The sequence below is a fragment of the Macadamia integrifolia genome, chromosome 7, assembly GCF_013358625.1.
Source record: "Macadamia integrifolia cultivar HAES 741 chromosome 7, SCU_Mint_v3, whole genome shotgun sequence".
In the NCBI taxonomy this organism is placed as follows: domain Eukaryota; kingdom Viridiplantae; phylum Streptophyta; class Magnoliopsida; order Proteales; family Proteaceae; genus Macadamia; species Macadamia integrifolia.
The window spans coordinates 8,579,490-8,595,989 of NC_056563.1; the positions used below are offsets into that span (position 1 = coordinate 8,579,490).

General features: G+C 37.9%; 1 protein-coding gene across 6 annotated transcripts; it reads left to right on the forward strand.

The window, feature by feature from the left end:
• Positions 1-1,933: 1,933 nt before the first annotated feature.
• On the forward strand, positions 1,934-14,312 carry LOC122083610. Of its 6 annotated transcripts, none has more exons than XR_006141684.1 (7): positions 1,934-2,222; positions 2,378-2,571; positions 3,141-3,582; positions 3,688-3,724; positions 3,850-3,921; positions 13,123-13,216; positions 13,331-13,470. XR_006141684.1 is itself a non-coding variant. In XM_042651473.1 (7 exons), the coding sequence occupies exons 4-7, from the start codon at positions 3,543-3,545 to the stop codon at positions 14,028-14,030; spliced, it is 849 nt and encodes a 282-aa protein (XP_042507407.1). In that variant the 5' UTR covers positions 1,934-2,222; positions 2,378-2,571; positions 2,819-3,000; positions 3,141-3,542; the 3' UTR covers positions 14,031-14,312. The 6 variants fall into 6 exon arrangements, 5 of the variants coding, with proteins under 5 accessions (XP_042507407.1, XP_042507408.1, XP_042507406.1 ...); XM_042651473.1 differs by lacking the exon at positions 13,123-13,216 and adding an exon at positions 2,819-3,000 and having other exon boundaries at positions 13,331-14,312; XM_042651474.1 differs by lacking the exon at positions 13,123-13,216 and having other exon boundaries at positions 3,141-3,426; positions 3,523-3,582; positions 13,331-14,312.
• The last annotated feature ends 2,188 nt before the right edge of the window (positions 14,313-16,500 follow it).

Here is a 16,500-nt window from a genome sequence, read left to right on the forward strand (position 1 = left end):
TGTGGGGGGGGGGGATATTAGATCTCTCTCTTTGAGAGTCTATGTAAGTCCATCTACGGCCTTAGAGTTGCCTTTTCTTTAAATGAGTTATCTTTTGAGCTGTATTAAGTTTAATTTGGGCATTAGTCCGTCTAAACCAAAATGGATATTATCTTTGTGGTTCTCTATAAGTGCTTTCGGCTGTAAATTCAATTATGAATCTATGTAAGTCCATTTATGAAATTAGTATGTTCTATTGTGCTTAATGCGTACCATACATTATGTCTACAAGTTACAACTTAATAAGTTTGGATTGTGTGTGAATCTGTTTGTGCTTTACATATAGTATATATTAACCTTGTTCAATTTTTTACCAGTGGTACTCCTATTCTCACCCCTCATCTTGGCATGATGATGCAACTTGTATAGTTAAACTTGTATTATGCTTTATTGGTGTGTTGGATGACAAATGGTGAGACATATTGAGCAGAGGATTTATGTAATGTCCTGCAAAATATAAAAAATACAAATTTACAAATTACTTGTCTTGGTAAAAAAAAACAAGAGATATCTTCTATTTTTTTTTAATAAAAAAAGCAAGAGAGATTGGTGAGAAGATATATTAGGAGTTTTGAGGTGTCAATGACTCAATATCAAACAACATATGAAATTAGGTTAAATTCAGGGTTAACATCAGGGTCACAACCAGGGTCAACATCAGGGGCAAAAATTAGGACTGGGTTCAAGGGGGGCTGGGGGGACCAAAGACATCAACCCTTACCCGCCTTGACCCTGGCCCTTACTCAAGGTCAGAAATTTCAAGGTCAGGCCAGCCCTCAGGGCCAAAATTTTTGAGTCGATACTTGTTTGGGATTAGGGCAGGCCAAGGACGGGTTCGGGCCTTCAGGACCAAACTTGCACCCCTTCATCTGCGCTACCATTAGAGACGAGTCCATAGAATAAAATATATTTGGTATATCTGACTTAGGGGTGTCAATTCCTAAACCGAACCGGTAAAACCGATCGGACCAAACCGATAACAACACGGACCGAACCAAACCGAAGCCTTATTGGTTCGGTTCGGTTTCGAGTATTGCAACCCCAAAACCAAACCGAACCACACCGGAAATCGGATGAACCAGAAACCAAATCGAAACAGGCTCAAAACCCAGACCGAAACCGAAACCAAACCGGTAAGAAACCGAAACACTCCAATATTCATTAAAAAAATCAAAATTTGCATAGTTTTGTATACATTTGTATGGAAAGTCGAATCCAAACTAGACCAAAAATCAAAACCAACCCGGTTACAAATCGATTTAAGAAACCGAAGACAAACCGAAACCAAACCGCACCGAAACTGAAACCGAACCGAAATTGGAATTTCCTTATTGGTTCGGTTTCGGTTTCAACTTTCCCACATCGAAACCTACTCAACCCGGACCGAAACCGAGTTGGACCGACCGATTGACACCCCTAATCTGACTGTAGGTTGTGGAGCCCACACATACATTTGCCAGATGTTTCTTCTCTGGTTGTTACCCTAGATATGGGACCTACATGTTATCATTTAACACTTGTCCCATTTTCTATGATTATAATTTATAAGAGTGAAGAAAGGTATATTGAAAAGCAAAAGAAGTAATGATCACGTGAACAGGATCCAATTTCATACGAAGTAGCAAAGTTCCAGGCGCGATTTGAGGCACAAAACACAGTGGGTCCCGCTATTTAAAAGTAGTGGGATCCACTTTCACACAAGACAATCTTTTTATGTTTCAAACCTCGGAATCGGTCATTGAATCGTCAATTCGTCACGATACAACCGATCCGATTCCGATATTTAAAACGATCTCGCTTTCCCGGGATATTGTAAAATCAAATCAAAATCTATAGTCCAGGGTCCCCATATATTCAGAAGCCGAAAACTAACTTCCTCAGCTGTCTACTGTCCTCTTGCTATTTAAATCCTCTCTCTCTCTCTCTCTCTCTCTCTCTCTCTCTCTTACAAATTACAATGTGTTTGAGAAGCTGAAGCTTTCCGTCGATTGAAATATGAATTTTCACCACCTCTGTACAAACAGAAGTTATCACAGAATCAGAGTAGAAGAAGGGAGAAGCCATTATGTCATGTTTCAGATTTCAGGCTCTTCTTTTTTCACTTACCCTTGTCTTCATTTCCACCTTCTCTTTCTCTCATGAAATTTCTCAGCCTCACCGTCTTCAAGAGAGATCCGATTTAGGTAATCTTTCTTAAATGACTTTGAATCTTACTGTTAGTTTCTAAAAGGGTTTCTCTTTTGTCATCTGTATGGGACTAGGAAATTTGAGGGGGGAAATGGTTTGTTCTGAAATGGGCTTTTTTTTTCCCTCCTCTGATCACTCCTTTCTTTTGCAGGGTTCATTGATGAGGAGGTATATGGTAGTGGGTTCGTTTCTTGGGGGACGAGGAGGTCTGTTATTGAGGGAAATGATACGACCAACTCCTCTTTTCTCATATTTGCTGAGCATAGAACATATAGGAGAGACCCTCTCAATGGATTCAAGCATTATGCTGGTGGATGGAATTATAATAGCACACATTACTGGGCTGTGAGTTTCTTCAGTCCTGAATTGATTATCTCATCTGGAATTGGATTTTCCTTTCATTTGTCTCTCTCTCTCTCTCTCTCTCTCTCTCTCTCTCTCTCTCTCTCTCTCTCTCTCTCTCTCTCTCTCTCTCTTTATGTTCATGGTTCGTGAAATATTTTAGGGTTGCTTAGCCTTTTTTTTCAGTTGTTTTTGTTAATTTAGTACCCTACAAGACCACAACCACTAAAGTGTTGCCTTTTGAATTCAGTCTTTAGGTTTTTCTGCTGCTCCTCTGTTCATCATTGGTATAATATGGTTGGTGGGCTTTGGGATATGTTTGTCCTGCATCTGTCTTTATCATTTCTGTTGTCAACGACCTCACTATGGCTATTCTGGAATTGCCTATGCTCTCTCCCTCATATTTCTTATTCTCTTTACCATTGCTGCAATGTATGCATGTTCCTCTTCTTCTTCTTCTTCTTCTTTTTTTTTTTTTTTTTGGGTTCTTACCTGCAGATTCTTTGCTTGATGTCTGTCTATCCATCTTGTGTGACTCTTCCATCTTTGTTTCATTCCATTGTTGGTTTCAGAATTAGATCCATAGTTTTGTACACTGGCCAGGGAAGATTTCATAAGAGTACAGTGGATACAGTGGATTATCTTTTGATGGAAGCAAATATGACTGTAGATAGCCTTGGGAATGTTTCAGACTATCTTTCCTCTTCAAAGCATACTGGGGGTGGATAATGTTTTTCTATCCCCAGATCAACAAGCCAAGATCGTTCAAGTTGATGCGATGATTAATGCTTCTACCGGCAGTCTTGCGCGTCAGGCTGTTCAGAATACAAATGATATACTACGAGTTTTGGATATCGTGTAAATAAAAGCTTCTAAGGATTTAATTGATTCTGTGTTTCAGATAAAGTTTAGGCTTTGTTGAAGTATCAAATTATCCCCTGTCGTGTACTGCAGGAGACTTGACTCTTATTCTAATGGCAGCTGTGATGTTGGTGTTGGCATTCCTTGGTTTCTGTAAGTCTATTTATCTCTTTGGTTACATGTTTCTTTTGATTATATAATATAAAGATGTTTTGGAGTTGGTGATAATTATGTTTTCATTTTGATTATCTGCTGCAGTATTGCCTATTCTTGGCTTGAAGATTATTGTGAACATGTGAGTGATTATATTGTAAAACCTCTTCCTCTTGCTTATTCCTTTTTTATGCCACAGATCTGTTCTTGCCTGGTCTATCTGTTTCAATTTCTTCATGCCTGATGCTTTTACAATAATGGTCGCAGATTGGTTATTATTGGGTGGATTCTTGTAGCAGGCACATTTATTTTAGGTGGCGTATTTCTACTGTTCCATAAGTAAGTTTTATTAATTACATTATATTAGATGAATGTGTACCTTTATTATTGTTTTCATATGATTCTTTTTACAATTTATATCAATACTAGCTCTTCTCAAACCACAATGCACCAAAGAAATCAATACATATATCCCACACATGAAAGTAGGGGTGTCAATTCCTAAACCGAACCGGTAAAACCGGCCGGACCAAACCGATAGCAACACGGACCGAACCAAACCGAGGCCTTATTGGTTCGGTTCGGTTTGGAGTATTGCAACCCCAAAACCAAACCGAACCGCACCGGAAACCGGATGAACCCGAAACCAAACTGAAACCGGCTCAAAACCCGGACCGAAACTGAAACCAAACTGGTTAGAAACCGAAACACTCCAAAATTCATTAAAAAAATCAAAATTTACATAGTTTTGTATACATTTGTATGGAAAGTCGAATCCAAACTGGACCAAAAACCAAAACCAACCCGGTTACAAATCGATTTAAGAAACCGAAGACAAACCGAAACCAAACCGCACCGAAACCGAAACCAAACCAAAACTGGAATTTCCTTATTGGTTCAGTTTCAGTTTCGGTTTCGGTTTCAGCTTTCCCACACAGAAACCGACTCAACCCGGACTGAAACCGAGCCGGACTGACCGATTGACACCCGACATGAAAGGACGTTTCCAGTCAAAGAAAGCTTTTCCTCATGAAGCATATGAAATAAAGAGAATTTGGACCGCTTATATAGAGTTATTCCCTTTTCTTGCTAGATCCCTTCCCAAAGCCTACTTTAGCTTCATGTTTCTGTATAACCTTAAAACTTCCTATGTCTTTGACATCTATTTGTGATTTAAAACTGACCATAGAGAAATATGAAAGATCCACCAACAATATCTTTCTCCATGTGGAATTAGATATGCATGTTTCATGATTTAACGTGGTTTTGACCAGTTTCCTTGGTGTCTGTTTTGCTGCTTCACTCAGATCCCAGATCTTTAGCGTTCAATCAGTTGAATGATTCTTAGGCTTGAAATTTCTTGCCATCTTCTGATGGTTTGATAATCATGTTGTTGTATGGTAGAATTTTTTTTTTTTTTTCTTGTCTCCTGATCTTGCAATACTTGCCTCTGCTTTCTGAAGTTGATTATCAACTGATCTTATTTCTATAGCTCTGTCCTGCTCATCTTTCTCTTATGGATGGAATAGTGCCAGACCTCATAGCTCTGACATGTCCATCTTTCTCTTATAGTTGTAGTAGTGGCAGACTACTCCTTTTAATTAAAATGGGAAAATGTATTTAATGGACTACTGGTCAAGCTTCTTCCCCTTATAAAACAAGGCACGTAGCTCTCTCTCTCTCTCTCTTAACGCAGTATCTTCTTGTTCTCTACCTAAAAACATAGTACCTTGTACTTGTCTTCTCTAAACATCTGTGTTAAGTATTTGTAAGTGATTTAGGTGTAGTGGAAATTAAATTTTATTCTTCTAATATCATTAGAGTTAAGGATCCTCCTAATTTGCAAGTATAGGGATTTCAATCCCAAGATTCCATCTAATGGGTTGGGAGAAATAGTTACCTTTAAGTGTCATATGCTCAACAACTCTAAGGAATTATGAATCCAAGTCAGCTCAAGGATCTGCCATGCAAGTAGCTGATGTGGATGGGACCCAAGCACCACGCAGGGGAGAACGAGTGAGAGCGAAACCAAAAGCACTGGATGACTATGTGTCAATTTAGGCGGTGTGCGTAGCAGAATGGAGAGAGAAACAGAGGTTTGTTATAAAAAAGGATTGTAGGTTGATAGTGGGGTAAGCAGTATCATGTTTCTTTAATTTCTCTCCTCTCCCATTTTCTCTAGGAGGTTGCTACCCTCGAAGTAGCTTATCTGAAATTGTGTTTCTCTTCTACATGTATGCCTCGAATCACTCATTGAATGGAATTTCAATTCATTGGTTGAATAGTCTCTGCTGATTTCTATTCTGTATTGTTCTATTCATATCAACCTTGTACTTGTCTTCTCTAAACATCTGTGTTAAGTATTTGTAAGTGTTAGATCAAACACCAAGAAATACGAAAAATAAAGAGACAATAGATCCGCACGACATAGAGATTTAACGAGGTTCACACACCAGGGTGTTATGCTACGTCCTCGGGCAAAGAAAAAGATGTTTCACTATGTAGAAGAGAGATTACACCCAAGCAGCGTCGAGAAAACTCGCCCTGAAACCCTAGCTCGAAAAACCTCTAAAATACAATGACTTTCTCAACAAGCAACAGTACATTATATATACTCCAAGTCGTGGGTCGACCCATCGAGTCACGGTCGATCCGATAGAATCATTCCTCTCTGCTTCCATCACAGATCTCAAAAAACTTCCCATTCAGGTCGCCAGCAAAATATTTCGGAGTGGGTCAATCTTCAAAACGGGTCAAGAATTTGAGACAAACTTAACAAATCTCCACCTTGGCTTGAATTCTCCTCCAACAAATAAACAAATAGCTAAAATCTTCATCTTCTCCAATAGCCCTCCAAAGGGATGAACTCAAACACGGCAAACACCAAGTAAGTTGAAGCAATGCTCGAACTTACCAACACACTAAGGCTTAGTCAACATATCAGCTAGATTGTCTTCAATACCAATCTTCAACACTTGAATATTACCTTAAGCAATTATCTCTTTTATGAAATGATACCGAACATCAATGTGCTTTGTCCTCTCATGATACATTGGATCTTTAGTCAAGTGAATATCACTCTAGCTATCACAATGGATAATAGTTACCCCATGATCTATGTTGAGTTCTCCCAACAAACCTCTAAGCCAAATAGCTTCTTTAATTGCCTCAGTCACTGCCATATACTATGCTTCAGTAGTAGATAATGCAACTGTAGCCTGTAAAGTAGCTTTCCAACTAACTGTACTTCCTCTAAGAGTAAACACATAGCCTGTGAGTGACCTCCTCTTGTTAAGATCACCTGCATAATCTGAATCAACATAACGAGATAAACTATCACCATTCCTCCCAAATTTCAAACAAACACCAGAGGTCCCTTTCAAGTACCTAAGTATCCACTTCACTGCTTCCCAATAAGCTTCACCTGGACATGACAAATATCTGCTCACCACACTGACAGCTTGTGAAATGTCAGGACGAGTGCAAACCATAGCATACATAACGGAGCCAACTGCACTAGCGTATAGAACACGTGACATGTACTCCACCTCTTCATCTGTCTTAGGTAATAGAGTAACTGAAAGTCTAACATGAGATGCAAGAGGAGTAGTTACAGGTTTAGCATCTTTCATGCCAAAATGATTCAATACCTTCTCAGTGTACTTCTGTTGAGATGGCCACAACTTTCCTGCTTTTCTATCCCTCTTGATCTCCATACCAAGGATCTTCCTTGCTGCCCCTAAATCTTTCATCTCAAATTCAGAACTTAATTGTTCCTTCAACCTATTGACCTCATTCCTATCTTTTGCTGCAATCAACATATCATCAACATAAAGCAACAACTATATGAATGACCAATCAGAGAGCTTTCTGAAATAAACACAACAGTCATATTGACACCTGGAGTATCCAAAACTAGCCATAACTTAATCAAACTTTTTATACCACTGTCTAGGAGACTGTTTCAAACCATATAGGGACTTCTTCAACAAGCATACATGGTCCTCCTTACCTTCAATAACAAACCCTTCAGGTTGATGCATATAAATCTGTTCTTCTTGTTCACCATGTAAGAATGTTGTTTTCACATCAAGTTGCTCCAACGCCAAATCATGCATAGCAACGAAAGCAAGTAGGACACGAATAGAACTATACCTAACAACAGGTGAGAAAACATCATTAAAATCAATTCCTTGTACTTGACTGTAGCCCTTTGCAACCAAACGTGCCTTGTACTTAGCATCTTCAACACCTGAGGTAGATTCCTTCTTCTTGAAGACCCATTTGCAACCAACAATTTTATTTCCTGTTCTTGGCTTGACAAGCTCCCGAGTCTGATTTTTATAAAGAGATTCCATCTCCTCATTCATGGAAATCGACCATTTTGTAGAATCAATTGAAGTAATAGATTCAGAATATGTTGCAGGCTCACTATTTTCAATTGTATCTACAACAGACAATGCATAAGCAACAAATTCAGCATACCCATACTTATGTGGTTGTCTAATATTCCTCCTTGGTCTATCCTAGGCAATGCTATACCTCTCTTCTTCTTGATTCTTTTGAGCATCATCTCCTGCAGTAAAAGTAGGCAGCTGAACTGAAGTAGATTGTGCTTTGTTTGAACATGAACCACCAATTTCAAACTCCACCTTCTCTGTAGATTTTTCTTGACCTTCATCACAATAAACAAGAGCTTCTTTCTTGGGATGCAACATAGCATATTCATCAAAAGTAACATCTCTGCTAATAAGAAATTTTTGAGACTTTAGATCAGGACACCATAACCTGTATCCTTTTACTTAAGATCCATACCCAAGAAAAATGCATTTTTTAGCCCTAGGTTCCGACTTCCTTTCATTTACATGTGCATAAGCAAGACATCCAAATACTTTTAAATTTGAGTAGTCTGCAGGTTTACCTGACCAAACTTCTTCTGGAGTCTTGCACTCAATAGTTGTGCAAGGAGATCGATTCACCAACAAGGTTGTTGTGTTAACTGCTTCTGCCCAGAACTCTTTGCCCAATCTTGCATTTGATAACACACACCTCACCTTTTCTAATAAGGTTCTATTCATACGCTCTGCCACTCCATTCTGCTAGAGTGTTTTAACAACTGTATGGTGTCTTGCAATACCTTCATTTTTATAGAACTCATTAAAACCACTTTCACAAAACTCTAGGCCATTATCGGTTCTCAACCTTTTAATTTGTTTCCCTATGTTCCTACTTCCCTTCATTTACATGTGCATAAGCAAGACATCCAAATACTTTTAAATTTGAGTAGTCTGCAGGTTTACCTGACCAAACTTCTTCTGGAGTCTTGCACTCAATAGTTGTGCAAGGAGATCGATTCACCAACAAGGTTGTTGTGTTAACTGCTTCTGCCCAGAACTCCTTGCCCAATCCTGCATTTGATAACATACACCTCACCTTTTCTAACAAGGTTCTATTTATACGCTCTACCACTCCGTTCTGCTAAAGTGTTTTAACAACTGTATGGTGTCTTGCAATACCTTCATTTTTACAGAACTCATTAAAGCCACCTTCACAAAACTCTAGGTCATTATCGGTTCTCAACCTTTTAATTTGTTTCCCAGTCTGCTTCTCAAGCAAATTCTTCCACTGTTTGAAAGTGACAAATACTTCATTTTTGTGCTTCAAGAAATAGACCCAAACCTTCCTAGAGAAATTATCAATGAAAGTAAGCAAGTACCTTGCACCAGCCCCCTTTGAAGCAACCCTGGAGGGCCCCCATAGGTCTGAATGAATGTATTCCAAAGTTCCCTTGGTCCTGTGAATAGCAGTACTGAAACTGACTATTTTCTACTTCCTAAACACACAATGCTCATAGAACTCCATTGCCCTTGTACTTTGACCACACAACAAGCCCCTTTTATTTAATGATGCCATCCCTCTTTCACTCATATGGCTTAACCTCATGTGCCATAAATTTATGACATCTGATTCAGACATAGATGATGAAGCTGCTGCAACAGACCTAGTGGCTGTAGTACCCTGCAACACATACAAATTGTCAACCTTGATTCCTTTCATCAACAAGAGAACACCCTTGTTGATCTTTATGACTCCACCTTCAGCTGTATACTTGTACCCATTTGAATCAAGAGTGCCTAAACTGATGAGATTCTTCTTCAAATCAGAGACTTGCCTGACATTAGACAAGGTTCTGACAATGCCATCATATATCTTGATATTAATCGTTCCCATTCCAATAGTCTTACAAGAAGCATTATTTCCCATCAACACAACTCCACTTCGAACTGATTTGTATATGGAGAACCATTCACGATTGGGACACATATGGTAGGAACAACCAGAGTAAAAAATCCATTCATCCTGTGATCTAATTCTGTCATCAGTCACCAAAAGCATATCAGACTCACTCTCATCTTCAGCAATACTAGTTTCTGCAGAATTATCTCTTTTTTATTGATTTTGAGCACCACCACCTGTTTTATGCTTATTTAAAAGCTGATAGCATTCAGATTTAATATGCCCCTTTTTCTTACAGTAATTGCAGTCAAATTCTTGTGCTTCGATTTTGATCTAGCCTTCTTTTTGTCACCATCTGAACCCCTTTTATTCGTTCTCCCTCTAGCTACCAAACCAACATAATCAGATTTATTGGTAGATGTCAACTCATATCTATCTTCTGCTTGCTTTGCAAATTTGTTTTGACATCCTCAATAGAGATTCTCTCTACCATAAATCATGGTATCCCTAAAATGCTTATAAGATTCATCGTTTATTTTAACATTTATCCTTTTCAAATCAGTAACAATAGAATTGAACTCAGATATGTGGGATTTAATAGAAGTACCTTCACCCATATGAAGGGTATACAATTGTTGCTTCAATCTCAACCTATTGATGAGGGATTTGGTGAGGTAGAGATTCTCTAACTTCACTCATAACTCTGCAGTCGTTTTCTCTGAGAGACCTTCCTGTAGAACATCATTCGAAAGACACAACTGAATAGCTGAAAGAGCTTTATCATTCAAATCATTTCAATCATCATCGAACATAGTTGTAAGTTTCTTTGCCTTGCCAAATAGGGTTTTCTTTAAACCCTACTGCATGAGAACAACCATCATTCGAACCTGCCATAAACTAAAACTGATATTGCTGTGGAACCTATCAATATCGTATTTCGTTGAAATCATGGATCGAAGTAACCCAAAGCTCTGATACTAGTTTGTTAGATCAAACACCAAGAAATACGAAAAATAAAGAGACAATAGATCCGCACGACACAGAGGTTTAACGAGGTTCACACACCAGGGTGGTGTGCTATGTCCTCGGGTGAAGAAGAAGATGTTTCACTATGCAGAAGAAAGATTACACCCAAGCAGCGGTGAGAAAACTAGCCCTAAAACCCTAGCTCGAAAAACCCCCAAAATACAATGACTTTCTCAACAAGCAACAGACATTATATATACTCCAAGTTGCGGGTCGACCCATCGGGTTGCGGTCGATCCGGTCAAACCATACCCCTCTACTTCCATCACAGATCTCAAAAAACTTCCCATTTGGGTTGCCACCAAAATATGTCGGGGCGGGTCAATCTTCAAAACGGGTCAAGAATTCGAGATAAACTTAACAGTAAGTGATTTAGGTGTAGTGGAAATTAAATTTTATTCTTCTAATATCATTATAGTTAAGGATCCTCCTAATCTGCAAGTATAGAGATTTCAATCCCAAGATTCCATCTAATGGGTTGGGAGAAATAGTGACCTTTAAGTGTCATATGCTCAACAACTCTAAGGAATTATAGTTTTTTCTCAGTATAGGAGCTGAGAGATACGACATATTTCACTGGTTCAACTCTTGAATGAAATTAGGAGAGAGAGAATTCAGTTTCACTTGGAGAGACAAGGGAGGGTTTTTAGCTTTTGAAGCTGTAGAGCCATGACAAAACAATTTCTCAGGAAACTCGTACATCAGATAAGGGTCTCAAGCCATATTTTTCTTCCTTTATTTATTTTATTAATAGGCTTCTTTTTAAGAGTCTCCTAGTATGGGTGACAATTTCTCTTCTAGTGCCCTGATTTGCATCAATAGATACAATTTCCGTTTGTAGCCTTTTCAATATATTTTTTCTTCTTTTTTGACCCTTACGCATAGAAGTAGAAGTCCCAACCTCTGTTTTTTTTTGCAGCTGTCTTTTGCTTCTTAAGCATGGACTTTTCCCCTTGCAACATAATGGTGAGCTCAAAAATGTTCAAAACCACCTTGTTCATATGCACTATGAACAAACCATATATAGGAGGCAAAGGATGACCTCAATCTTTTATTGGGCATCAAAGATCATCCTAAGAGATTCTAATACTTGAAACATATTACTCATCTTTATCATATGATCAAGAAACAAAATCCTTACACACATTCTAGTGGTATATAGAGTAGTGATGATAGCTAGGCGAGCATGATGTTTCTACTTGCCAAATTTCTCTTGCAACTCTCTCATCGTGTCCCTTTCTGCTGGCAGCTCATTGCATCACTTGGTGATGGCCATATTGACAGAACTAAGGATATAAATTTTGGCCCAAGAATCCATTTTATGGAACATATCACAGGCATGTTGCTCCTCAAGATTACCAAAGTTGGGTAAAAGAGAAGACCCTTGGTACCTTGGCATTAAGCGCCAACATTAAATTTCTTTTCCAGTCTAAGTAGTTTGGACCTATCAGGAGGTTTTCATTCAACAGGGTGGTAATGGCTGAGGGGTTTGTCATCATAAACAATCTACAAACAAACAAGAAAATAAGAATTAGCTTGCATGACATAAACATTGAATACAAGTGGGCAAGTCTAAATCAATGGTTTCTCTTGTAATATGCCACCCTCATAAAACATAAATGTGAATTGAAATGCCAAAATTCTTACATTTTGAACTTAATTCTATCATGAATCCTTGGAATATGTTGATTAGGTGGACTCATTCTCTTTGTCATGTCTCATCGAAACTAGACTTCTAATATATTTTGGCCACCTGACTGTCATGCCTATTGCTATTGGTTGATTTATAATTCAAGTGTATAACTATTTTCTCAAAGTGAATCACAGGTACCGTGGGATGATGCCCACTATGGCAGTGGATTCCCACTGTTGTGTCCATTACCTATCTCATATGAGATGAATGTAGACCATCACATAAATTGATCCATTCATTATCCTATTGGCATCTACAAGAATCAGCCTATGAAACCTATATGCCCACCAACAATAAGAAGTCATAGAGCTTCTACCACTAAAGAATTTCCATTTCAAAGCAAGTGAGGGATTGAACATCATATGTTCAAATTAGACATATATCACATGTACTTAAATGCATCATCTCATGACATTTAACATTACATGTTATAATATAATACATAATACAACATCTCATGCAGACATAAATAGTTACATAACAATTACCATTCAATTTTAGTCCCGGTGATTATGGGAAGGCAACCAAATTCAAATTGATGTACTGTCTCATAGACATTCACTTTGATTTTAATATGTGTGAAGGGGGAAGTGAACCAGAAACCTAGAAGAATCTTACAAGAGAAAAATGGACTGTTGGAATCCAACATATATACTTCATCAATTTACAACTGTCCATGTAATGCTGCAATTACTGTTTCTAATCTATATTTAAGTTTTATGTTGAGGAAAATCTCCTTCTCCAAGCAATAATGAAGGGTCTTCTAATCCATCTCCCCCTTATGTACTCTAGTTTTGTTGCGGACACTTGTGTTGCAATGGATGAATGGGTCCAAAACCCAACTGCCCATACAGTTCTGGATAATATTCTCCCTTGTGTGGACAATGCAACAGCCAGAGAATCCTCATTACAAAGCAAGCAAGTTACTTTCCAATTGATCAATGTGGTGAACCAGTACATTGGCATTGTAGCTAACAGAGACTTCCCTCCCTACCTTACTCGTGTATATTACAATCAATCTGGTCCTTTGATACCTTTCCTCTGCAACCCATTTGATCCTAACTTGATGGATAGGAAATGTGTAGTTGAAGAAGTGGACTTGGATAGTGCAAGACGGGTTTGGAAAAAGTATGTCTGTGAGGTATCAGCAAATGGGATTTGTTCAACACAGGGCCGTATAACCCCCAGCATCTATAACCAAATGGCAGCTGCAGTGAATGTGACCTATGGGCTGTATCGCTATTCTCCATTCCTGGTTGGGCTGCAAGACTGCACCTTTGTGAGAGATACATTCACACAAATCATTAGGGAGAACTGTCCTGGACTACAGAGATACAGTAAATGGGTCTATATTGGATTGGTGATAGTGTCTGCTGCAGTGATGTTGTCTTTGATCTTCTGGGTAATCTATGCTAGAGAGAGGCGACATCGTGTATATACCAAACAGTATGATGCAGCTCATCATGGTCAAGAGGAATTTAAGGCCCCTTGAGGAGCAAAAGTTTTAGTTTACTTATCTTTCTCAAGTCAGTTGTGAGTGTTCTTCATACAATATTTTGATGAACAGTCCTTTCTGAGTGTTAGTTCAATGGGTTTTCAGCTATTGATTTGTAGAGAAAGTAGTTAAAATTACAAAAGAATGTCATTTTTTGAATGTCATATTCTTCTCCATTTGATGGAAATTTGATAATTTTACTATAACTTTGATTTAGAGTATGAAGTTCCCCAGGAAAAAAGAAATCGGAGTTGGAATAATTTTCCTTGTTTCTTTTGAGCTAAAAGTTGTCTATTGAGATGTATGTGGATTGATTGAAATTTTGCTGCTATTCAAGTTGCATGAATTTTCCTGTTAGGGTTCACAGTCAAAGAAATAGAATCTCGAGGGGTGTTTTGAAAAATACAAAAACCTAAGAGGGTATTTGTGAACCAAAGGGGAAGTTAATTATTCCAGTTCTTTGGTTACAAGCCTGAGTAACAGCAAAATATTTTTTGGATTGTAGGATCCCCTCACGTTGGATTAACCCATTTAATACTACGTGGCACATAGTGAAGGTTTATACTTCATTAGGCATAGAATAGAAGGACCCTATATTATATGATAAGTACTGTGAAAGATTCAACAAGGTGGGCGGCATTTCTCTTCTTTTAAATGGTTAAATGTATAATAGAATAACAAGTTGACCACAAGCTGCCTAGTTAGTTAATATTATAAAAACAGAAATAGCACCTGCAACGGCTAGTTTAAAAGGCTTTTTAGCATTGTAACAATGTCCCATGGATACTGTTCTATGAATTGAGAGACTTGAGAGAGCAGGAGCTACCATACTGACCTCTGAAGAAAATCCAAGAGAGCTAGAATTAAAAGGTGATTCCAAGATCAATGTTAGGTGGGTTAACAAGAAGCATAGAATCTTAGTTAATTGGCCACAGCCCACAGGTTTGAAATGCTAGTGTTTGGCACACATGGCATAGAATAAATTCGATTTTGATATTGTAGACACTGAATTTTGTCACTCGAACTTGACTTGACATATGATATGATCAACCCAAGTTTGATCCACTTTAGATGGATGTGGGCAGCAGTGGATCTTGAAAGTGCATCTTCCATTTTATGCCCCAAGGGTAGAGCAACAAGGCGAGAGCACGAAACTAATATGCATCACCCCGAAGTTCAGCCAAATATGGCCGAATTGATCAAAGAGTTTTTAGTGATTCTTGTCAAGTAGATACCTTCCCTCACCACTTGAAAGTCTTGCCAAAAAAAAAAAAAAAAAAATCCACGTCAATTGTGTGGAGTTGTTTTTTCAGTCTTTCATATCTAAGTCATGTGTGTTTTATGCTGATACTCTCTGTCCTCTTTGACCTTATGAATCCCTCGCTGATGATATCATTTTCTACGGCATGATTGATATACTGTAGGAGATTCCCCAAAGAGTGAGAGGAGAGAACCCTCTCCATAAAAAAGTGTTTCTGCCAGACCAAGCTTGATATTTTAATAGTCAAAAGAACCATATTTAAGGGATTATGCATCCTATCATGCTATGCACTATTGATTCAGATTTATCTCACTAATGGGAAAATGTTTATGAGCTGTCTCTGAGTTGGTTGAATAGGTTATAACAGACTATCTCTTTTTTTTTTTCCCTCTTGACACTCTCTTCTCTCACACCTCAGTTGATGCCCGTCAACTAAGGCCATGTTTGACTTTAAACAGAGATACAAACAAATAAATTAATCATCGTGTTTTATTATATATATATATATATATATATATCTTTTTTCATGACTTCCCAAGCAATTCAGATTCTCAGGATCCAAACAAATCCAAAGGCAAAGCGGAAGCTAGTGTAAGACATTACTAGATAGCATTAGTCAGGCTTAGAGGGGTGTTCCTGTTTCACTCATTACAAGCCCCCAGAACCATTGAATCCGGGCACAGCGTTGGTGGGTCCTCATAAATAAGAACCATTGTCCTTTTTTTTTTCTTTGTTTTTATCTTTTTTCTTTTTTTCAATTTTTTTTTGGTAATGTTTAAAGAGGATTACTTAGAACTTGTTTGATAATGTTTTTGTTGTTTCTGTTTCTATTTCTGTTTCTAGAAATAAAAACAGAATTGAAGGTGTTTGATAATTATGTTTTTAGAAGATCATTTTTAAAAACTGTGAAACAAGGTTGTTTTTTAAACCATAAATAAATAGAAATTTCAATTTTAATTTCTAAAAATAAGTAAAACAAAATAATTTTATCAAACGCTTTTTATTCTAGACGACAAAAACGTATTTCTTAAAATATTATCAAACGGACCTTAGAGGGCTTAAATGTGGGGGAGAGATGAGCAAGTCCAAACATTCCCTCCTATATCGACAGCTCATCAGCAGAAAGGACTTTCACCAATCAAGTCAATGGACAAATGTCAATTTTTAAAATCCAATCAACACGCAGCTCTTGTAATCAAGGAGACA

Coding starts and splice junctions, on each gene's coding strand:
- LOC122083610 (XM_042651473.1), top strand. CDS start 3,543: ATGGCAGCTGTGATGTTGGTGTTGGCATTCCTTGGTTTCT. Junction 3,583..3,687: donor GTTGGCATTCCTTGGTTTCT/GTAAGTCTATTT, acceptor TATCTGCTGCAG/TATTGCCTATTCTTGGCTTG. Junction 3,725..3,849: donor TTGAAGATTATTGTGAACAT/GTGAGTGATTAT, acceptor TAATGGTCGCAG/ATTGGTTATTATTGGGTGGA.